The 25,078-nt window shown below is 40.2% G+C and overlaps 1 protein-coding gene across 4 annotated transcripts in view; it reads left to right on the top strand.

Moving 5' to 3' along the window:
• KCNQ5 (potassium voltage-gated channel subfamily Q member 5) overlaps positions 1 to 25,078 on the top strand; it is a 249,935-nt gene that overhangs the window by 130,988 nt on the left and 93,869 nt on the right. The window contains exons 1-2 of one of the 4 annotated variants that reach the window (XM_083431160.1): positions 1,323 to 1,403; positions 18,218 to 18,274. The exons of 2 other annotated variants lie outside the window; for them this stretch is intronic. Coding sequence is in view for 1 of the 2 variants with exons in the window: in XM_083431159.1 (XP_083287285.1) it covers positions 1,384 to 1,403 (20 nt within the window). In the remaining variant the exon portion in view is untranslated. Of the gene's footprint in view, positions 1 to 1,317; positions 1,404 to 18,217; positions 18,275 to 25,078 lie in introns of those variants that run through there. One more of the 4 variants, XM_083431159.1, reaches the window with a different exon arrangement.

Here is a 25,078-nt window from a genome sequence, read left to right as displayed (position 1 = left end):
TAGTAGAAATGAGGAAATGAAATTGAAGACATCATTAATTCTTTTATTAGTGGCAGCACGTAGTACCATGGTTCAGAAGTGGAAAACATTAGAGGAAACTGGCACTGGAAAATGGTGGCATAACATCTGGAGTATAGCTATACGGGAAAAGCTTGCATGGCATGTAAAACTCTTGTATGGTAGGACTAAGCCAGAAGCCTTTTGAGCAGTTTGGAAAGATCTTATGCAATATACGAACAGGGCTACAGCTTCCACACTCCCCAATAGCAGCCTCAGCAAATATGTGCACTGGCTTTGAGTTTCAAGAGAGGTAACCATGTTGGTCATTAAGGGGCCACTAGACTCCTGTTCATATTGAGAACGATGAACAAATTTATTATGGGATAAGTTGCATGGACAGAATCCACTTTGTTAGATATATCTGATAAAGTGTAGTCTGATCTACAAAAAAAATTATGCCATCATAAATTTGTTTGCCTTTAAGACTCTTCGTTGTGGCTTTGAGTTGAACCTGAAGATGGTCATCAAATCAGCATTTTAAAAAACTAGAAGGGACAGACTACTTCCCATTTTATATGCTTTAGTAGAGTTTCATTTTCTAATTTTTATGGTGATGGTTCATTGCTGAAAATAGATTCAATCGGGATACTGAGAAATTGGTTTCTTTGTTTAATAGTTAAAGAGAAAAGACCAGAATGAAAGTGTATGTGTGAATAATACATGACAGTAATTTGGGACATTATTACAGATTGTTTCTGCTAGATCTAGAGGAAGAGATAATTTTGGTTTTGCCTTTTTTGGTTTTTAGCATTGGATCACCTGTTTCTCTATTAGTCATGCTATCAATTATCTTTTCAACCTAGCAACAATGTAATTGCTTTTGGTGACACTCTCATAATGACACTCCAGGGTTGTCAGCATCAAGAATCATTTGTACTTGCCTCGTCTCGATGTTTTGAAACAAGTTGGATTCTGTACCATACCTACTACTTTGCAAAATTTGGGAAATGCACCCCAAAAGTCAAGGAAGTAAATACATGTATTTGGAATGCTGAAATATAGTTTTCCAATTTAAAACAGGTGAGACAAGTTCCCCAGGGCAATATTCCTATATAGTAGATGTGGAATTTATTTGCAGTTCAAGCAAGAAAGAACCTAATAATAGGGCAGGAGTACAATTTTGAAAATAAAAGGCAAAGTTTATTATTATGAAGGACTGAAAGCTGCTCCTACTCTGGAAAAAGTTTCGTTACAATGGAATGTAAACACAGAATTCCCTTTCTCTTGTGATTGTCATGGCAACTGTGGAATGGAGAAATATTAGAGTGAGGAAGAAAAACTTTTCATCTACAGTATTCACTTCTTGTCTCTAACAATTCCCTTATGAACTCAGATGGCATTAGGTAAGAGGCTTCTGTTGACATTATTTAAAATCACCCTGTAGGGAAGCGCTTTAGAGACAAGATTAATACTGATTCAAGAGGCATTTTTATTCTCGCTGTGAATGAAATGCTCTGCTTGCTTGCTTTGCGAATTATTCCTTTGCTAAGAGCCAGTGAAGGAGGGGATTTTTCTAAGTTTAATTTGGGCAGATTTGCATGAGTAATTTAATGAATTGTCCAAAAATGAACCGATCGGGCCCTCTATCACCTAATATGCAAACATATTACCATGTGCAATTATAATACCGTGTGAAATCAGTCCTTAGTTCATGTATGTAAACAATGGAGTTGATTGTATAATCAAGATTCAGAGCTTGTTGTCTCATGATGTTAGTTCTTAAATGAGTGCTGATTATATATGTAACTGTCTTATACTGAGTTGGATCATTGGCTCAAGTAGCCCAGTCTACTGTGACTGATGACCGTAGCTGTCAAGGGTATTATAGGAGCCTTTCCTAACTGTCGTACCTAAGATTCTTTTTCAACTGGACATCTGAAGAACTGAATTCAGACATGCCTCATGGTTCAGTGGAACTTAAAAGTGTTTATATGATTGGAGACTGAATATTCAAAATGTTTTTGTATTATCATATACATACTATTTACAGTGCTTCCTATTGATTTGTTGACCCACTGTAGTTTTCACATTAGGTAGGGGAAAATGTCTCCTAGCTTTGGATAAAACTAAAAGAAAAAAAAATATGTCTTCTGTTTGACCGAGTTTGATGTACAGGGAACGGAGCTCAAACATGATGTGGGAGTAGCAATTTTGAACTAAAATTAAAGCTTGTAGTTGATTAATTACACTGATTAATGCATTAAAGTTTGCAACCACACTTCTTATCTGTATTTTCAAAAAGTTGAGTTGATAGAAATTTAAGTGATGGACTTGGCTTGAATTGTGCTGTAATCGTCCAAATCTCTGTCCATAATGAGGTCAAATTCTAGCCCTAAGAAATGTTATTTCAACTCCCACTGAAATTAGTGGGAGTTTTGGACATCCAACTGTAGGCAATCTGGCAAATTTTAAATTACTTATAATAGAAGACAAAAAGAACAGTGTGTCACATACATATGTACACAGAGAGAGAGAGAATGAATATGGATTGTGGATGCAAGATACTTCTGCATTTTCACCACAAAGGAAATCCTTAGAAAAGACATAAATACGTTTGATGTGCTCTGCTTAACATCACATTATTAGAAAACCGCTACATAAATTACATTAATAGAATCAGCCGAAGATTAACATCTCTTCCTGTATTAAACTACTAATCGTAAAAGGCATGGCCTTCATTTAGACAATGAAATGAAAAAGATTTTGTAGGGGCTCAGAAAGATGCTGGGGGTGGGGGAGGAAAACTTAATAGAAGAGCTATTCTCTCCCTTCACGGAAGGGCTATTTTCAATTTCTCAGTATCCCACTGCTAATACTCAGTTTTCAGGATTATTAATTACATATTGTGTTAGCTCAATTGCACTTAGACAGCTCATGTTTACATTTGCTTGCATATGGTTTCTTGATTTTATAGGTTTCATTTCTGCTTCTTTGGTCATGGCTACTGTCAGCACTGGCCCACCCGTGAAGCAAAGTAAAGCAGTTGCCTCAGGCAGAAGCCCCTGAGGTGCCACCCCAATGGGTGCCCCGCCACCTCCACTTCTGGTGGAGAAGCGGTGCCGTCATAGGCACCAACTGCTAGTGAAAATCTCATGCATTTTCCTTTCTATAGATAATTAGAAGACCCTCTGTGGCAATTTAACCCTTACCATTTCCCCTGTACTGCTTCCCCAGCGTAAATCATCCCTGTGCTGCTTTTATCTTCATGTGGAAAACTTGCAGATACTATACCTGCGTTTACTCCCACCCCCACCGCAGAGGTGCAAACACCTCCCCTGACACCATTTCCTCAATCTTCAAAGCAGTACTTACTAAAATGAAATGAAATTTAACAAGATATCCTAATCATAGATCCCTCGCACCATGCCTAGTTTGAACCTGTGACTCTCTCCACATGTTGTTTACTCCAGTCCCCATCAGTCCCTGCCAGCAATAGGCAATAGTTGGGATGATGGGAGTTGTAGTCCGCCCTGAGATCTATGGGTATAGGGTGGTATACAAATTTAATAAAGAAATAGTAGTAGTACAACAATATCTGGAGGGCCAATGTTTTTCCATCCCTGATGTAGTTAGGTGGAATCTACACACATATAAAAAAACACTGTGAAAATGCTTTTTTTAAAAAAAAATGTTTTGAAAAATACATTGAATTTTGTATAGCCATCTAGTGTCATATTTGTACAGTGGTACCTCTGGTTACGAACGCTTCTGGTTACGAGCTACGCTAACCTGGAAGTAGCTGCTCCTGGTTGTGAACTTTGCCCCAGGATGCGAACAGGAGGCCCCATTAGTGAAAGTGTGCCTCAGGATAAGAATGGTTTCAGCTTAAGAATGGACCTCCAGAACAAATTAAGTTCATAACCAGAGGTGCCACTTTACAACACATTTAAAACGTTTTATTTTTAGCTGTGTAGCTGAGTCCTTAGGCAGCATTCTGTCAGTTGCACAGGAAGGAGGGATTGGATATACCTTCTGTGTCAGTTGGTACATGTGTATTTTATTTAAAACATTTGTACGCTGTCCTTCATTTAGTTCATATTCTAGTAATAATCACCAGCCCTTTAGTCACAGTTAGTTGTCAGATTTAAGGAGGAAGCAAACAAATACGGAATATTACGGTTATGTAATAGAATGAATTATAAGTTGCCAAATATATTGAAATCAGTGGCAAACTATCCATGAATGGATATAGGTTGCATATAGGATTATTAGCCCTTTTCTGTTGGTAATTTGATTTGGGCATGAATTGTACTGCACATAAATTATGCTCTATACAACTTAAATGCAAAATGTTTTTCTGCTGCTGATTCCAATGCAACCTTCAAAATAATTATTTTACCTTATATTGGGGTGGGGGTAGGGAAACCATCCAAGCTCTTCACGGTCTGGTATTTTTAAAGAGAGGGGGCTGATAGAATCAGTCTTTGTAGTCCTCTGTCAGGATGTGCAAGATAAGATCATCTTACAACTGAGGATTTAACTGGTAATCTTCAGTGGGTCTAAAGGACTGTAGGGGAAAGAACATATAGGAGGAATTTCTAAATACATCAGATAATAAATGATATGTCTGTAGAGTAAAACACCATTCAGTGTTGTAAGTATAATTCTGCTGGCTTTGTTCCCACTCTCTAAACAAACAAAACACAAAACAAATAGTGTTTATCGAGTCTGCCTTGTGTGTCAGATTTCAGTTTCAAATAAACTATTTTCATTTATTTAAGACATTTATTCCTTAAATAAGGCATTCATACCTTTAGCCAAAAGGGCTCTCAAAGCAGATTTAGATATTTCAACAATAGGCATTATCGGACTAGCGGAGAAGGAATAATGATAATGATTTATAGGGGGAAATAAACACCTTATATTTATAAATAACTGAAGAAAAGACATTTAATGTTCCTGCACTCATACTAACAGCATGTAGTAATTACCATTTCCAGTAATGAAATTAGCTGGCACACCACAGAGGCCAAGACTTAGCTGTCTTAGAAAAATCAGGAGATCATTAAAGCAGGCTCTAAACATGTTCTGCCCCATTTATTTTTTTAAAAAAAGAAGAATAACTCCTCTAACTTTGCATTCTCTCCCCAGCCCGAATATGTTGTATTTGTATTTAATTTTAGAACCTATAATGCTGCTTACTGTGAAACTGCTTTTGCATAACTCTGAGATTCATTTTGTTTACAGAACCTACCAAATAGTATTTTCTCCTAATTCAAAATGTTTTAATAACTTTGCACAAACATCTCTTTCACCCCATCTCTTGATTATACTGGGGAGTGACCAAGAGACACAGCACTGTCAAATGTGGGCTGGCCTTGACTCCTTAACTGTTTCAGTTATTTGGAAAGATTCAGGCTATGGATGCTGCCAAAAACCAAGGCCCCATTTTACGGCAGTCATACAATACAAGCTGCAGCTATGTGGCTCTTTCAGGTGATATGATAACTTCCGCCATACCACAAGTGCAGAATACTATCCGAATGAGCACACTTGTAGCTGCCTTGTGCCAGCTCATACTGTTTGGAGCATCTAGCCCTAGCACTATCTACCTTGACTAGCAATGCTAGAAGTGCCAGGAAGAAGGCTTTCACACACCCTTCTGTCTGAGATCCTTTAACTGGAAATGCCAATCACTGAGCCTGAGCTCTTATAGGCTGAAATGATGTTTTACAACTATGACTAAGCTATGGCCCTTCCCACCTGAGGCCTCTGGTGCTAGCGTTCACATTGCTGTTTACTACAGTGCCAGTGTGCTCCCACCAGTGGCTTTTTTAAAGCCAGGTTCACATGACATTAGCCACAATCCATATGTGTACCTGTAGCTTTTAGAGAAATACTCCTCTTAGAGGTGCCTTTCCTCAAACCAGCTTCCATCTGATTCAGAAATGGAAGCCACGGTTCCATTGTGGTGTGATACAATTGTGGCTTTTGTGTGATGTCGCATGTGCCGATGAAACCTTCACTTGGTGTGCGGAAAGAAGTCACCAGCCCGCATCCCCCTCTTTTGTGAACAGTGGGAGAAGAAAGTGGCTTGGAAATGCAGTGGGGGGAAATGACCTCACTGCGTTTCAAGGTGCAAATGTGAACATAGTTTTAATTTAAGCATACAGTATGGGAAACTCATATTCCTGAGGCTTGCACATGTTGGTGTCGGAATATGGAGCCCAAATTATGTATTATGTAAATCCAGCTGCACACGTTCTCAAAGAGTGAGGTTTGCTGCAACAAGTTGTGTGTCGAGGTCCCCAAGCCACCCCTCACATGGAATTTTTGTTTAAGGTTTTTGGCATAATTTTGGCCACAACTTTATTTAAATACACAAATGTGAGTGGTTGCTTAGGCATTGGTTACGACTATCTGTCCTTGCCCCAGGGACAGAACTGACTTCTGGATTCCGGCGGAAGCCAGCCAGGGAAAACAACATTGGGGAGAAATGAAGCTGGGCACCAGACCCTCACCACTTCCCACATGTTCCCAGAGGCTCCATGCCAGGGATTGGGCCGAAAGCATGACAAGCCCCTTGATTCCTTTGACGGAATTCCCTTGCAGCAGCAGCATTGGAGGGGTAGGCACTTACCCCTCCACCAACCAATTTTTTAACCAATGCCTAACTGCAAACCTTACAAGTTGTGATGATTTGCTACGCAGTAGGCAAAAGCCAAATGGACAAAATTCCTACCAGACCCCTGCCCCAAAAGCAGACAACCCCATGACAGGCATAGCGAGGTCAAAGCAAGAATCCCCAGCTCAGGGAGGGTGAGCGAGTGATCTGGTGCACACAGCAAAAGAGGACGCCCAAAGCTGCGTGTGTGGTATTTAAAACCTTGGGCCCCACCCCCAAATTGGCAAGATCAAATTCTCCCCATAAACTCAATGTAGCCATCCAAATGGATCTGCCCAGCAACAGTGGGGGGGCCTGCTAGACCCCACCGCAACACGTGTTCTCTATTAGGGAGAACACGCTTTCCCAGCATATATGGTATATGAAAAGCTAAGGGAGATACTGTGGTTTGTAATTCCACTAGGTATTGAAAACGATTTGGGGTCATTTCCACTATACAGTGGTGCCTCGCAAGATGAAAAGAATCCGTTCCGCGGGTCTTTTCATCTTGCGGTTTTTTCATCTTGCGAAGCAAGCCCATTGACGGAGTAGCACTATTAGCGCTATTGACATTTTAAGGGCTAAAAACGGCTTTTTAACGCTTGGGAGATTAGCGGTTTTGCTGCTAAAATGCTTTTAGCAGCTTAGCGATTCAAAATAAGAGGTTTTGGAGCGGGGAAAAAATTCAAATTTTTTCATCATTTTTCGTCTTGCGAAGCAAGCCCATAGGGAAATTTGTCTTGCGAAGCGCCTCTGCAGACGGAAAACCCTTTCATCTTGCGGGTTTTCCGTCTTGCGAGGCATTCGTCTTGCGGGGCACCACTGTACTCAAAAATAAATTGCACCTGTTAGGTTCAGTGGGCAAAGAGTGCAGTTCTCCTATTACCTGCAATAGAATCTCAAGACATTTGCTCAAGAGTTACCCTTCTGAAGATGTAAGGATAATTTTATAAGAAGCAGTTTGAAAATTGTACATCAGGTCTTCACACATAAAATAAAGGTTGATTATGGATTTAAGTTTTGATTGGGGCATTTCAGTAAGAAATATAGCTTAATTAAGACACAAAATTATAGTGGAAATTGTGTGTGTGTGTGAAGTTTCAACAGGGGAAATGTAACAAAAAGATCATTGGGTTGTTGTTTTTAAAAAATGCAGTTTTAAAAACTAAATAAGCACATTGTTTTGAATCTCTGAAATTATGTTTTTAAACTATAGTAGCTGCTGCTTTTGACAAGAAATGTATCCTTTGTCATTCTCATTGCCATTTTTAAAAAGCGCACCATGGGTGGGATTCAACCTATGAGTCCCATCAGCTGAAGCGCTGTGCAAGGACTTCTGCTTGTGCAACTGGGCTTTCCCCCCTTTCTTTCCCCATGCCCCCCACAATTGGCTGTGCAGGGAAGACCCCCTGGAACACACAGCAGGGAGACTCTTCCATCTGGCAAGCCAAAATACTTGCTTTGATTGAACAAATGCCTTTCTGTGATGTTGAATTCCTTCCCATTACTTTGCAACATCAAACTTAATATACTGTTTTTCTTACTAGAGATGTCCAGCTTTGTGGGTTTGCTCTTGAAGACAGTCTGGAAACTTTAATAGGTCCATAATGTTCCGGCAGGGAAGTGGGAGAATGGGACATAATACTCCAGTATTTTACCAACTCCACTGCAAAAAAATTATTCTGGGCTCACTTCAAGCTGCTCGCTTAGAATTGTAAGGCCCTGAACAGCCTGGGGCCAGAGTACCATTGGAATCACCTTGTCCCATGTGGTTCAGTTGGTTAGAGTGTAGTGCTAAGAACACCAAGGTTGCAGGTTCAATCCCTGATGGCTCCATATGGAAGTTGGACTAGATGATCCTCAAGGTTGCTTCCAACTCTGCAATTCTGTGATCTATGGATTTGTCCAATAACTCAGCTCTGTTCCAGAGGCCCTCTTCCATATCACCTGGGGTACAGTCGGTGCTCACAATTCTGGTGCTCAGATTTTTGAAGTGTTTGCCTAGAAAGGTGTGCTTGGCCTTCTTCATGGGCAATGAAAATGACTGTGTCCCACTGATTGTTCTCTCTTTTTGGCTTCTATTGTGTTGTTTTTTTATCTGCTGCTTTTTACTGCTTTATTTCTAATGCTGTGCTTTTATGTATAACAGTGTGCTTATAATTGGTCACCACAATCTTGGCGAACTGGGACTTTCATCCATTCACTTGGTCCTTTGCAGCAGTCATTACTGAGATGGTCTCCATAACTATATATATATATATATATATATATATATATGCAGGTTTTGGTGTCCTCGGGTGTCTTCCCGTGTAAAAGTTGGGGTGTCTAGGCGACGTTTCGACGAGGTCTCACTCGTCATCTTCAGGCTGGTGCTTTCGGCTTCTTGTTACTGGAACAGAGCAGGATCTCAGTGTTTGAGTTCCTATAAATACTGTTGAGGAGGTGTGGTGTATAGCCTCCAATGTTCTGGGCAGAGAGGAGGTTCCCAGGCTAGTGTGCCTTTTCTTCTTTTGTTCCTTAATTACTTGAGGGATATCTTGAGTGATTTCTTGAGTGATTTCCTGAATCCCACTTAGGTGGGTCATTAGGTGTGGATTAGTTGCTAAAGCCTTCGTGTCTTGAACTCTTGAACTTTGTGAAGAGTTTTTCTGAGAAGATGGCTGTACTGCACTTGGTTTGTGCTCTGGCTTGGCTTCGTGTATAGGGGCGAGCTGTGGTTTTGTGGCCTGTGCCAGCCAGATCTGTGTAGGGATTGCAGGGGGGTGCAGCATCCGGAGGTGCCACCCTGGTTTGGCTACTGGATGGTGTCTGTAATTTATCTGTGGAGAGGGTCTGGGTTTGGGTCTGGTGTGGTTGATTGGTGATGGCGTTCTGTGTGCCTCTGGATCTGGTGTCAGATTTTGTGGGGAGGGCTAATTTCCAGATGTCTGGCAAGCGGGATGTGTCGTCACGCTTGTTCATATTGTGAGGGTGTTTCTCTATCTCGATGGCTTCCATGATTATTCTCTTGTGGTGATGTTCCATGTTAAAGAGCAATTTGGAATCTGCAAAATTAATTTCGTGTCCTGTTTCTTTCATGTGTTGGAAAAGAGAGGAAGTTTTTTCTTCTTTTTTGACGGCATTCTTGTGTTCTGCGATCCGTGCATTTATTCGTCTGTTTGTTTGTCCAATGTACGTGGCTGGGCAGACTTTGCAGGGTATTTCATAGACCCCTTGGTTTTCCAACTGAATTTTATCCTTGGGGTTTCTGAGGATATTGGCTATTTTTTGGTTGGTGCAAAAGGCTGTTTTGATATTGTGTTTATGGAGGATTTTGCTAATTTTATCTGTAGTGCCCTTGATATAAGGAAGGAGGGCTATGCCATTGTTTTCTTCTGTGTCTTGGTTTTTGGGGGGTGTTTCTTTTTGGATTAGCTTCGTAACCCTGTTTTGCTGGTATCCATTGGCAATTAACACATTTGAGAGATTCTGTAACTCAGTTGTCAAGTGGTCTTCGTCAGCCAGGCGTTTGGTTCTGGAGATGAGAGTCTTGGCTACGGAGAACGCCATCACCAATCAACCACACCAGACCCAAACCCAGACCCTCTCCACAGATAAATTACAGACACCATCCAGTAGCCAAACCAGGGTGGCACCTCCGGATGCTGCACCCCCCTGCAATCCCTACACAGATCTGGCTGGCACAGGCCACAAAACCACAGCTCGCCCCTATACACGAAGCCAAGCCAGAGCACAACCAAGTGCAGTACAGCCATCTTCTCAGAAAAACTCTTCACAAAGTTCAAGAGTTCAAGACACGAAGGCTTTAGCAACTAATCCACACCTAATGACCCACCTAAGTGGGATTCAGGAAATCACTCAAGAAATCACTCAAGATATCCCTCAAGTAATTAAGGAACAAAAGAAGAAAAGGCACACTAGCCTGGGAACCTCCTCTCTGCCCAGAACATTGGAGGCTATACACCACACCTCCTCAACAGTATTTATAGGAACTCAAACACTGAGATCCTGCTCTGTTCCAGTAACAAGAAGCCGAAAGCACCAGCCTGAAGATGACGAGTGAGACCTCGTCGAAACGTCGCCTAGACACCCCAACTTTTACACGGGAAGACACCCGAGGACACCAAAACCTGCATTCCTGTACCCGTGAAAATCTACGAAAGCATATATATATATATATATATATTTCTTTTCGGTGAGAAGCCAGCTGCTTACACAGTACTTCTCCCTCCCAAAATCAGATGTGATTTATTACTGAGCACGGCTGTGTGTGCAGCAACTCTAATGGGTTTAGTAATAGCCTAACTGCATTTTCTGCTTAATCACGTTAGTAGCCATTTTAGTGTTTAATTACCTTTCCAATGTCCATAATAGGAGTAGCATTGTTAACATATTACATTTTAAATGAACCTGAAAAATTCAGGTCATCCTCCTTAGTAATGATAAGACTTAACCGTTCCAACAGAGGGGATTGGCTTGAACAATTATACCTCTACTAATTAAAGCTATTTTTGTACCACTGAGCATGTAAGTGAATGGCCTAACGAGCGTACATCCTGAGACTTAAACTATAATAGTGATTCCTCCTCCTTTAGAGTACTAAAACCAGACATGATGCAGGAAATCCATTTTATTTTATTTACTTTAAAACAGGCACAGGTTGGAACAGTTTTGATCACCTCATTGGTACTGGGCAAGGGACTCCTTTCCCTAATCTAAATCTCACCTCCTAACTCTGCTGGTGAAAAATACAGGAATAGATGCTGTGCTTTAGTAATTATGGAAAACATTTACCCACAATCCAGTAGCCATTCATATATCTGCCATCACTCTTAAAAGTAGCTTCTGTGATTCTATGAACCTCTTTAAAATTGTGCCTTGACTGCACAGTGCGGATGAACTGCTGGGTGGGGAGGGAGTTTATGTATCTTTAAGTTAACCCTCCCAGTAAACTCCTGCTGCCACCATATACCTTAAAAATAAACAATTCTTTAATTACTCCTCTTTCTGTAGTAGCGTGGTTACTATAGTGTCGGTGTGAGAGACCCATAACTGAGACCTAAGACTCAGCTACATTCGTTAAGATAAAGCGCTTTATGTGCGCTATAATGCTGTGATACCAGATGGCGCTGTGTAGTCCCGTTTTTCGTCAATGGGATTTCCCTGTATGAACTTTACAGCGCGTTTAACTGAATCGCTTCTTTCATGTGTCTAGATCTAGTCAGAGCTTAAACAAAATATCAAAACAATAAAGATTAATAAATATGTGATTACTTTAAAGATCACATGAAAATATATCATTGTTAGATGTTGCTACAGACTTAAATTTTAAAACTTCAGATGTTATATCTTAAAGGTAAAGGGACCCGTGACCATTAGGTCCAGTCGTGGCCGACTCTGGGGTTGCGGCGCTCATCTCGCTTTATTGGCCGAGGGAGCTGGCGTACAGTTATGGGTCATGTGGCCAGCGTGACTAAGCTGCTTCTGGCAAACCATTCATCTTGTTTTTATTATTGCTTGTAAGCCGCTCTGAGCCCGGCCTTGGCTGGGGAGGGCGGGGTATAAATAAAAAATTATTACTATTATTATTATTATTATTATTATTATTATTCTGATCGGCAAGTCCTAGGCTCTGTGGTTTAACCCACAGTGCCACCCGCCATCCCTTGTTATATCTTACTTACTTTTAAATTGATTAAATGTATCAAATAAACAAAGTACCTTATTGCCATGAGTCCCAAGGTGCCAACAGTCTCAGGGATGGCATGGCAGGCTGAGTCAGATGTGGGGGAACAGGATGATGACACTGGGAAGTTAGACTGGGAAACAGGGGCTGGAGGAAACAGATACCCCCCTTTCTCATGATATGGCTGCTCCAGATGGGGAAGCAGGACTCCCACTTCCCCTCTTCCTTCCTGGGGAGAGGGAGGAAGCCAGAGGGGAAGCCAGAGCGGGTGTCACTTTAATATTTTATTTCATAAATGTTGTAAAAGGGGAACAAGATATTTCAAAGTGTTCTTTGTTCTGTCTCCCTTCCCTCAATCCTATCATTTATGTTAATTTAGACTTCATTGTAATATACAATGTTTTATTGTAGGAATAGTGGGTATATGTCATTTTGCAGCTAGTAACATTCTTGCAGCTATTAATAAATTCCCTACTAAAATGCATTGTTCTAATATTTCATACTACCCAGAAGTATTACTATAGATTTCAAAGGCAATGAATAACCAATCACAGTTTCAGTTTTTTTAATAAGCTTTGCACAGTATTACTTTACCTTTTCACAGCTCCACGGTGTATGGAAGAAATCGTTTCCAACATCAGTTGCAAATTATGCCTTATTTAAACTTTGCATAGCTACTAAGGAATATGTAAGTCATCATCATCTAGTTAACCCTCTGTTTAAAAGAACGGCATTAATTCCTCTTCTATCTATGCAAGCCGGCACTCACAGAGCAGGGTTGGTTTCTCTAGTGAAGTCTTTTCTCAGGTTCAGCACTTAGTGACGAATGCTCAGCCACAATAATGTCTTCTTTCTGAAAAGACACTTTCATTTGTATCAGGACCACTATGCTGGCTTTAGAGTTCCAGCTCGCTGCTTGCTGAAGCCTCTCTGCTTCCTTAAGCACAACTCTTCTGAAACCGTCTATCACTCTATATCATTGAGGATGAATGCTCAATAAAGAGGTTGTTTGGAAGCAATGCCAATAAGGATGCAGGATAAATTACGTTCACATTTAAAGGCAATTCTACCTAATTTGCAGTTTCCAAAATAATACACAAACCAAAACACAACCATTCTTTGAAATTCACACTTCTTTGAATTTTGCAATTCAACTCTCCAGGGGACAAAAATGTGTATACTAGGGTAAAACATCATACAAATATGCATTATATTAGGGAAGATTGCTTTGCAAATATGTAGATAATAGGCAATATTACAGACAAGCATGTATTTATTATGAGAAATACAATAAAATGCTGGTGGTTTGTTATTAAAAAAAACAAGTAGAAAACTGATATGAAATGTGGAGATCTGAACTTAAGATGGGAAAATAGAGAAACTGAAAGTGACAGATTCATTGATCCCTAATCAATGAATTGAATATGGAAACTGCAGACTGAATTGGTCTCTGCTAGCTGTTTAAGGTATCAGGCTGCACCTAGGATACTGGGATAAATAATCAATGACTGATCCCAAATTTTATTTTATTCTTGACAACATTAATGCCCAACTGTTACAAATCTGTCCTTTTTTTCGTTTGTGTGCTTGTTAAATTGGATACTGCCTTTGTTTCTTTTCAAGCCGTTTACAGGGTGGGTATTATGCATAGATAAATAAATAGTGGTTCTTAGTACCAAGGTCTCCATGAGCCTGCTATAGTATTATTTTTGGATTGGTATTCTTAACAGCTTCCATTTTGATCTATTTAAAGCAACACATCATGACAGTTTTTGGCCTCAAGAGTTTCATTTTTATAGCAATTTTGAAGCCGGTGGAACGCTGGCACTGACTCAGCAATTTTATGCCACGATTTTACTTGCAGCATTGCCTTACAGTTTTCAGACTGTCATCAGTTTGGACACTGATGTGAGCCTTTATCTGTATTAAAAATTAAGTTGACCAGTCAGGAACACAGAGCCAACTTCTTCATAGAAATGATATAAATCTCAGATCCTCAGAAGAAGCTCACAGGGTTGTATAAAGTTACTGAAAGCAAAAGAATGATAACAGCCCATGTTTGTCAATTATCTGCTAGATTTCGCAGCCAGATTAACCTTAAATGACCATTCATTTAAAATTTGCTTAATCATTATTAAAGTTATTTACCTAGTGCAGGCATAGGCAAACTCAGCCCTCCAGATGTTTTAATAATAATAATAATAATAATAATAATAATAATAATAATAATATTTTATTTATACCCTGCCCTCCCCAGCCAAGGAAGGGCTCAGGGCGGCTTACAAGCAACACTAGGGTGTTGGAAAGATGACTACAGAGGGGGAAAGCAGAAATTTATTAAATTAACTTAGGATCCAAACCAAAGCCCTGATTGTGGGTGGGAAAAGACATTTTGTCATTTTTGTTCATACTAATCCTCCAGCTGACAGGACAAAACATTCTTACCTTTTATTTAGATAAGTTAGACTTTCCAGAAGGGTGGCAAAGTTAGTCTGTTGTTGTTGCAGCAGCAACAAAACAAAGAATCTTACGGCACCCAAAGACCTTACTGTGGCATGAGCTTTCATAGACAAGAGTCTATGATATATGTTAAGGACAGGCATGGTTAAAATTCTCTCCTGTTCATGTATCTACCATGTACTTTAAATTAAATCTGTTGGTGTTCATTGGAGCCACATGTCCTACAGCCCAGTGGAAAAAAGCTTGACGAAAACCTAACCCAAGAATATACTTCATGTGTCACAGCTTGTGTGTGTGTGTGTGTGTGTGTGTGTGTGTGTGTGTGTGTTGGTGCTGGGGAATCTGATCAAAACAAACTAGATATAAGGAAGCAATTTGTGTCTTTTATCGCTGTTTTTGATGTAAGTTATAATACAAGTTGACTATGAAACTCAAGGATTGCAGTGACTGCAAACAGCAAAGACAGTAAAGAGCATTTAACTGTAAATCAGCCTAACCAGTAGAGAAGACATAAATTAAAAGATTATGGGGCTTAAGAGTAACTATTGGAGGAAAATTGATAGGGGGATAAGGGAAAACAGCATTTGGGGAGCAGCCATCACAGGAGTAAGATGAGATATGATCTTCTCGAGTAAAACAGAAAGGAAGGAAAGAATTAAAGTTGTACGTAAGGAGCAAGGGAACTGGAGGGGGAAAGAGGGCTTCCTAACATTCTTGGCTGGAACAATGGAAAATGGATAGTAAAGAATATATTTTGCTTAAGTGCAGAACATGATCTTCTGCCAACTTTGGTTCACTCTCAGGGATGGAATTGCAGTTTATATGGAGAGATATATACCAAGCGGCACATTTTTCAAACTGCAGCATGGCAGAAATCCAGGATTTGGCATCACAGGAAGTATGTGGAGGCTGGAATGGCATTGTCATACACATAGTTAGATTATCACTGTAGTTCCTATTATATTGTCACTGAAAGGTAGTACTGGAAAACCCTCAAATTCAGACTATAACACAGAAAAAAGCTTGGTCTCACACAAACCATTTAGCTCGCAGTTTCTATTCCTCATTTACTCACTTTTTACAGGGAATCCAGACTATTATTTATTTCACTTATGAATCACTTCCCATGAGGCATCTCAAGCAATTTACAATTTAGTGACATATAAACAGTTGCAAATATAAAAAACAGTTTAAAACATTTGTATATAAAACAGTTTTAAATATGGGAACAGCTTAAAGCTAGAGCACATATGTAAAATCAATTCAAATCCAGGACAGATACCAATTGGGACAGAGATTTTAGAAGGCTTGTTGCCAACTCAATGCATTCTAATGTTTGGTTTTTAAGTTGTCCTACTATCTATTTTCCAACCTGGTTGCAGTGAAACTTTTCACTTAAAAATGCATTGTGGACCAGCAAAATGTTTTTGAGGCTGTTCAGGTCTATTGTACCTTTAATTAGAAACTTTGTTTGCTTTCTGTTCAGACTGACTGGGATAATAGTGATGAATTGTCCCTTAATTAGTCATCTTATTTTCCCTACCAATTGTGAAAAGGGTTTAATTAGTGGCTTCACTCCAAATCACATTCCTAATTCAACTGTGTGCAAGTTACATGTAGGTTTTGGGTAAAGCAGCTGACGGTTGGTTTTGGGAACTTCATGTGGCCTACTTTGCTTGCACAGGAGTGTAGGGAGCTGCCATAGAGTAGATCAGACTATTTGTCTGTCTAGTTTAATATTATCTACTCTGACTGGCAGTAGATCTTCTGCATCTGGGGCAATGGTCTTTCACATCACTTGTTACCAGATCCTTTTAATTTAACTGGAGATGACAGGGATAGAACCTGGTTCTCCATTCAGCTTCTCCTCAACCTCCTGTGAGGCTGCTAAATGTACCTGTAGTGTAACTTGTTTTACTCAGAGTAGACTCATTGAAATTAACGTACCTAACTTAGTCATAGTCATTTTAGTGGATCTACACTGAATAAGACTTGGTTGAATACTACCCAATGCCTAGTTTTGTGCATGTGGTAAACAAAGGAAGCAGCAAAGTGAACTGAATTTTCTGAAAGGAAAAGTCAGAAGGTTTGTGGAGGGGGTCATGTATTTGGGGAGGGGGGTTGGGAAACATCTGCCTACCCCACTATAATTCCCCAAAGAGCATCTGTTCAAAGGAATGGAATGTGAGAATACTATATATATCATGTATATCTAGCCACAAAGCTTTAGTACATTAGATTGATACAGAGCTCATAGTTATGTAATCCCTGTTTGATGTGGTTAAGTTTATCCCTTCATCTTACACTGTACAAATAGCTCTGTCTCTCAGATAAACTGAAGTCAAATGATCCCAAAAGAAAAGTCCTAGTATGTGATATTTTGCAGTATTGTCATGCTGTTTCTTTGATCACTTCTTTGATCACAGCTCAACTGCCCTCTCTTCATTATCTTCTGATTGGGTGGTGCATATCAGTATTACTTGCCCGATCAAAGTTTCTTTTAATAATAATAATAATCCCTGTCAGTTGTTCTACACAGTTCAACCTTTTGGGGAATTGTGAACACCAAAGAATTAAGAGCACTGCTGCTACTGTTGATATAATAACTGTGTTTCCTGAACATGCAGAAGGTTAAATGGGGTGGAACTGACACACATACAATCTCTGCTGTCAATGTCCCTAGGCTGCTCTTCACACCTTCATGCAATTGGTGTGAAGGTCTAAAGAGGGTTTTAGCTGGAACCCTGGCTTCTCAGGATTCAAATCGTGGGAAGTGTTTCTACAAACTTTCAGTTGAATGTGCTTGAAAACTGTTTTCAGACCTTCCCACTAATTACACAAAGATCTGAAGAGACGTCTGAGGCCGACAGGTCATTAGAGGTGGTACTTGATGCACACCGCTGCCTTGAGGGTGGAGAAAGCTTGTTTTCTCCTGCTCTGGAGGCTAGGGCCTAAACCAATGGATTCAAGATACAAGAAAAGAGATTCTAACTAAACATCAGGAAGAACGTTTTGACAGTAAGCTGTTCAGCAGTGGAACAGACTTCCACAAGCTCTCCTTCCTTGGAGTTTTTTCAGAAGAGGTTGGATACTTAGATACATGACAACCTGCCATGTAATAATAATAATAATAATAATAATTTGTACACCACCCATCTGGCTGGGATACCCCAGTAAAACAAAGTAAAAAGAAGAGGAGGATCAACTACCAGTTGCATTTTAATTTCTTTCAGCTTTTAATTTCTGCTTGTTTTCCTTGATGGTTTTTTACTCTTTCAGCATTAAGATTACATTACTTCTCTGGCAGTTTTACTGCTGGCTTCTGTGTTTTAATTGCTGAAGCAATTTTTCCTACAGATTTTTTTTTGGCTGTACCTAGTCAATTTTACTTTTATTCTTCATTGCAGCAAACAAAATATGTAAGCACTCTAATCACCTAATTGGGGGGGAAACCCAAAGATATGGTAAGTTATATAAAATTAATGATATAACAAGGCTGACATTTATAGAAGCATTTAAATTATCTCCAATAGCTTTTATTATTAGAAAGTGAGTGTAGTGCCCAACATTTTAATTAGATTATTGCCTGAATTGGTTCAAAAATAAGTAGACTCAAAATGGAAGAATCTACTAGCTGCAGAACCATAAATCAGTATTGCATATGGCTTTTTATAAAATAAAGAGACTATGTCTTGGGTAAGTTTAGTTCAAGGCATCAAGGCATATCACCCAACATTTTAGAGCCCATTTTCCTTCTCTTTATACATGGTGACATTTCAAATATTCAGCTACTCTCTTGTAATTTTTAATGGAAATTCAGAGGTTTAGGAAGGCCCTTTTTCTTAAGAAGGTAACTTTATAGTGTCTTGTGTTTTGCTTCTAGAGTGCTTCCAGACTGTAGCTGCTTTCAGGCGGGATTCAGCCACATAATGGCAAATTCAGATTATGCAATTAAAACTCGTATAACCTCCCCACGGACATATTGCAGTGCATGTTCAATAAACAACCAGCGTCATCTAACCTCCAAGCAAACGAATCAGTGAATATGTCATCTGGAAGCAACCCTACAATCATAACGTCAAGAAATTCCCTGTAGAACCTGTGAGGTGGTGGAAGAGTAAAATTCCCAAATGCTTAGGTAAGGAAAATGTTTTGGCAGGGGACAGGAGCAAAACAGAGTTTCTCCTCATGAGCCAAAGGGTTTCTGAAAAGATTCAGAGCCATAGCTATGCTAATCTGATGCGGAAAACAACTACAAAGAGCCATGTAGCACCTTAAAGACGAAAAAGTTTATTATAGCATAAGCTGTCATAGGCTGTAGGGTAGCTGTGAACTGTTACTCTGAGTTGCAGGTCTATATAACCACTGTTTACAGTTCCCACTTCCACAAACCCAGTAGTGGCTGCTGCAGTTACACAAGTAGGGCTGAACCACTGCACCAGGCAAAGTATTTAAATTATGTTTTTATGACCCTCAGATTCCATTGTACTATTCGTAAGAGGAGATAAGATCTTATTTTCCTTTGGGTACATAATTCCACTATTTTGGAGTGTAAGAGTTTATTTTATTACACCAAGAGAGGAGAAAATCAGTTTATGAAAATCTGAACAGCACCAGACATGCAATGTATGTTTTAAAATGTTTCTGAGAAAGCATTGCTCGCACCCTGTGTGCATGCTAAGCTAATGCCTTGTGCTCTCTCTTTTTGCATTAAATCTTGGGGAAATCTTTTTATGGGAGTGACACTATAAAGCTAGCATATTTAAAATTACATTAAAATGGGTCAATCATGTGTCAAGCAAGTTGATTAATGTTGATAACCTCAGATACTACGGGGAAGTGCTTTCTCCAATGGTGAGAGAATGTGTAAATATATGACGTTGAAACCCTTTCGCATATTCGAATATTTTTGAAAGGCTCTGTGGAGAAAATGTTTGGCAGTTAGATAAGCTATGTGAGCACTTTCCAGTCTAGAAGTTTCCATATCTACTTTACTGATTTATCATTGGGGAGGAGATTTATTCACATTTTTCCACTGATAAAATGTTTTTGTTTCAAAGGATGTAGAGTTTATGGTGGTTTTTTTTTAAAAAAGAAAAAGTCACTAGCATAGAAATTGAAAACTCTGGAAGCTGCTGCTGCTGCTGCGCCCTGGGACACTAGCCTTGTGGGAGAGAGTTTTACAGATGCCTCAGTATGCAGCAGAGCTCCTAGTCTCTACTTTGGGAAAATGCTCAACAACTTTAGAATAAAAGTTCCTTGCTGCTGTAATGTTTCAGAAATATCTGGCTGGAATCCCACTGAGATTTTCATGCTTTTTTTTCTTTCTTTGACAAATGAGTTTGGGAAAGTTTGTAGCAAATGGCTCATTCACATAACTTTGGCTATAGCTGAACTCTGAAACAGGCACCCTTGTTGTTTGTCCACCCTTGTTTCAGAGTAAATGACCCTTGGGTTTCCTTCCAACTCTACAATTCTATGAAATATTTCCGAATTCAATGTTAAGCTGCTGGTTTTAAGTAAGCTATTGTTGTTTGTTTATTTGGAATCAATTGTTTTAAATCTGCCAATATTTTTATTTACATGTTGCCGTTTACCTTCCCGCTATAAAGCGGTACCTATTTATCTACTTGCACTTTAAGGGTGCTTTCGAACTGCTAGGTGGGCAGGAGCTGGGACCGAAAGACGGGAGCTCACCCCGCCGCAGGGATTCGAACCGCCGACCATACGATCGGCAAGTCCTAGGCACTGTGGTTTTACCCACAGCGCCACCCGCGTCCCTGGGTAATTCCTATTAAAAACATTGGTAAAATAGGTAAAATGCATGATGCATGGATGTATCAGAATCTGTTTTCCCAGACATCTACACTGGCATTAAAGTTGTATGTTACACTCGTGTGTGATCCTTGCACATCATGTGGCTCCTGTGGGTATTAAACATCAATGTAACACAGGTATTCCCACTGTGCATTATATTCTTATTGAAATCAGAACCTCAAAGATGTTGCTGGGGATAATCTATTAAACTGCAGTCACATACCCATAAATATATTTTTCAAATAAAAGTGTTTACTTGGCTGCTTTCTTCTACAGTCTTCAGCAGTTTTAATTTTAAAATACAGAAGCAACTAAAATTAACACTAGTGGGACGCGGGTGGCGCTGTGGGTAAAACCTCAGCGCCTAGGACTTGCCGATCGCATGGTCAGCGGTTTGAATCCCCGCGGCAGGGTGCGCTCCCGTCGTTCGGTCCCAGCGCCTGCCAACCTAGCAGTTCGAAAGCACCCCCGGGTGCAAGTAGATAAATAGGGACCACTTACCAGTGGGAAGGTAAACGGCGCTCCGTGTGCTGCGCTGGCTCGCCAGATGCAGCTTGTCACGCTGGCCACGTGACCCGGAAGTGTCTGCGGACAGTGCTGGCTCCCGGCCTTTAGAGTGAGATGAGTGCACAACCCTAGAGTCTGGCAAGACTGGCCCGTACGGGCAGGGGTACCTTTACCTTTACTTTTTAAAATTAACACTGCACAGCCATATAATCACATTCAAAGTGACATAGTAGTTTTGCTCTTGATAAATGCTTTTAAACCACCGATGAGAGCATTTATCTTGGTTTATCATACACATTTACAGTTGTCCATTTATCTAAAAGTCCATATCTTTTGCATTAAAGATAGCCAGAGTACATTCAAGGGGCACTGAAACAAAAACAGCTTATCTCTAGAGAGAAATTAGCCAAGATAACCTTGACATAAATATTTCCTTTTCCTTTTAAAAATTTATAGGAGGATGAATTACATGCAGGATTCAATAAACAAACAGAACTGCCTCTGTATTCAATGCAGTGAACATGATAGAGGCCACTAGCTTAAGCAATTTCATATGCTAGTGGATCTTACTTCTTGACATGACATTCTAAAACGTTTGGTGATCAAATTTAACACATTTTTTTTTGTCTCTCCCCCCCCCCCCCGTACTTTGCTATGTGGTATGCTATTTCAATGAAGGGACGCGGGTGGCACTGTGGGTAAAACCACAATGCCTAGGACTTGCCGATCGTATGGTCGGCGGTTCGAATCCCCGCGGCGGGGTGAGCTCCCATCTTTCGGTCCCAGCTCCTGCCCACCTAGCAGTTTGAAAGCACCCTTATGTGCAAGTAGATAAATAGGTACTGCTTTATAGCGGGAAGGTAAACAGCGTTCCGTGTGCTGCGCTGGTGCAGGCTCGCCAGAACAGCGATGTCACACTGGCCACGTGGCCCGGAAGTGTCTGCGGACAGCGCCGGCTCCCGGCCTCTAGAGTGAGATGAGCACACAACCCTAGAGTCTGTCAAGACTGGCCCGTACGGGCAGGGGTACCTTTACCTTTTTTATGCTATTTCAATACAATTTCTATTTGAGATTATGCTCCAGTTAACTAATGTGACAAAAACATCTGGATTTTGACGTTTAAATGTTTCAGTTTTTAATGTTGAAATCTTTAGAGACAAATGGGGGCTGAAATTCAGGAATATTTTCAAAATAGGGTACAACTTCTCCATACGCTATTGAATAGGAAGCATGAGAAGCCCATATTCAAGGTAGGATTGTAGTATAGGCTTCCCCCAAGAAATTAACTAGAATTTTGCAAGAAGACAATTTAGAGAAAACAGTGAAGCCTCTTTTAAGTCAGATTGCAGGATCCCCTTCTCAAGATCTGCATCAAAGCTTGTCAGCATGCTAAGTATGAACTGAATAATGTACTTTCTGCTAGAGCTGAATTTTCATTGACGTGTGTGTACCAGAGGTATTGGGAAAGTGGTAAGAGACTGAGTAAGATTTTGGCTTTTCATTAAAAAAGAAATATTAATTGCATTCCACTGTTTAAAGGAGAACAGAACACAGTATGTATGTTAAAGGCTTGGTTGCAAGCTCCGTTCAATGGGAACGGAGGGAAGATAGGGTAAGTGGAGCAGTTAATGCGCATAATAACCAGCCATTGTTTGCATTCACTAGGATGTGTATGTGCACATTTTCCTTCCACGAACAGTGACTTGTTTCCCAGCTATTATGCATAATTCCCAATTCCCTCAGCAATTTTCAAGCAGTTCATTGCGGGGGGTAGTTTGGCAACCACTGCCCTAAACAATGGGAAATTGCCTTAAAATTGTGTTTGTTTGTTTGTTGAATTTATATACCATCCTATACCCGTTGACCTCAGGATTTTTCACAGAATAAAATCAAAATCAAAAACAACAACCCTAACCCCCCCCCCCAAAAAAAACCCACCACCCCATATTTTGAAAGGGCATAGGATATCCTTGGGTACATTGGATTCCGCAATGTTGGTATAGGAAAGCACTGTCCCTTTCGGGCCTAATTCGACCTGCAAGCCAAAGGTATCCCATGCCCAGTATAAACAATATTGCGTTAGATGGATCAGTTCAGTATAAGGCAGCTTCCTGTGTCCCACTGCATTGAACGGAGTCTTGGTTGCAGTCTTAGATAATGATATGAGTTTGCTGCATTTTATTTTATTCTTCATGTGAGCCACCTTGAATTTTATAAGGGAAGATGGGGTATAAATATTTTAAACGAAAAAATGCTGCAATTCTTCATCAAAGACAGCAGTCATTTCATGTCTCCTTCGTGATACATTTTCTCGACAGAGATATATGCTTATTACATTTCTTGCTTGCTTCCCCTAAATCTGTTGTTTATATGGCAAATTGCAGTAGTAGTTGTTGGGTTTTGTTTTTTTTTAGATGAAAATGGCTAAGTCACCACCCTGACCAAAAAAAGCAGCAGGCAGAATCTTGTAAGCATTCACAGAATTTTTTAACTCAAGGACTGTGGTGCTGTTGGCTACATAAATCCACACAGCAAAAGTAGTTCCGTCATGGTGAAATGAGATGCACAATACAGTGGTGCCCCGCAAGACGAATGCCTCGAAAGACTGAAAACCCGCTAGACGAAAGGGTTTTCCGTTTTGGAGGTACTTCGCAAAACGAATTTGCTATGGGCTTGCTTCGCAAGACGAAAATGTCTTGCGATTCCTGGGGTTTTTCCCCCCTCCCCCCCTTTTTCCCAAGCCCCTAAGCCGCTTAACAGCTGTTCGCTAAGCCGCTTAACAGCTGATCGCTAAGCCGCTTAACAGCTGATCTAAGCCTCTTATCAGCTGATCTAAGCCGCTAATAGCCTTTTAGCAGCTAATCCGCTAATCCCTTAAGCCTTTAATAGCCGCTAATAGCCGCTAAACCGCTAATAGCGCTAATCCGCTAATGGGCTTGCTTCGCAAGACGGAAAAAACCGCAAGACGAAGAGACTCGCGGAACGGATTCTTTTCGTCTTGCGAGGCACCACTGTAGTAGGCCTCAATGGAAAGCCTTCATTAGACTTTTCAACGTTTATTCCTTTACTGTTTATGTTATGTACTGAAGTTCTCACCCTGGGCCAGCAGGGGGATACTGTAGATAGTTATGCAAATGAAGGATCGAAAAGTGACGTTCAGTGATTGGATAGTTTTGTATGCAAATGAAGGATCGAAAAGTGACGTTCAGTGATTGGATAGTTTTAGAACGTTGCAACAGTTACAACAGTTCTGTAGCTCTATATAAGCAGGCTGACTGAGCTCCTCAGCTTAGTTCTGTTCCAGCTTACAAAATAAAGAGCTGCTTTGGAGAAATCGTTGTGTCGTCTGCTATGTCAACCCACAACTTAACAGTTTGTATCCAGAAATGTGCTAAATATGCTAAAGTGCTAAATATGCAGAAACAAGCCATTCAAAATTTGTTTGCATTGTCTTAATTCATAAATGTAGTACAATACACAGTTGTGCAATTGACAGTCAATAGGTTTAGAATCTGTGGTTCAGTTACTATAAGTCTGGGTTGTGTTTTAAGTTGGAGTGTGGGGGATATTGTGGGAAATTGGCATTTAAAATATTGTTGCAAGATTCCAGGGGTTCCAAGCACTTTAGCCAGGGTTTGTGTTTGCTTTTGGAATGAGGCACAGTGGAGAATGTGGGGGTTTATGATATATGGTTTATTTACACGCATATGCAACCTGAGCCTACGATGGAGGGGTTCAAAGACATACCAGGAGCAACATAAAAGCATATCTGTGTTGGGAGAAAAAAGAACAGCACATTTACCAAAATAGAAAAAAAGAAAACTTACAGTTCCCAGATTAATACAGTGATACCTCTGGTTACGTACTTAATTCGTTCGGTCCGTTCTTAACCTGAAACTGTTCTTAACCTGAAGCACCACTTTAGCTAATGGGGCCTCCTGCCG

The sequence above is a fragment of the Podarcis tiliguerta genome (assembly GCF_965153285.1).
Source record: "Podarcis tiliguerta genome assembly, chromosome: 3".
In the NCBI taxonomy this organism is placed as follows: Eukaryota; Metazoa; Chordata; class Lepidosauria; order Squamata; family Lacertidae; genus Podarcis; species Podarcis tiliguerta.
The sequence above is the reverse complement of the archived record's forward strand: the minus strand, read 5'-3'. Positions and strand labels throughout refer to the sequence as shown.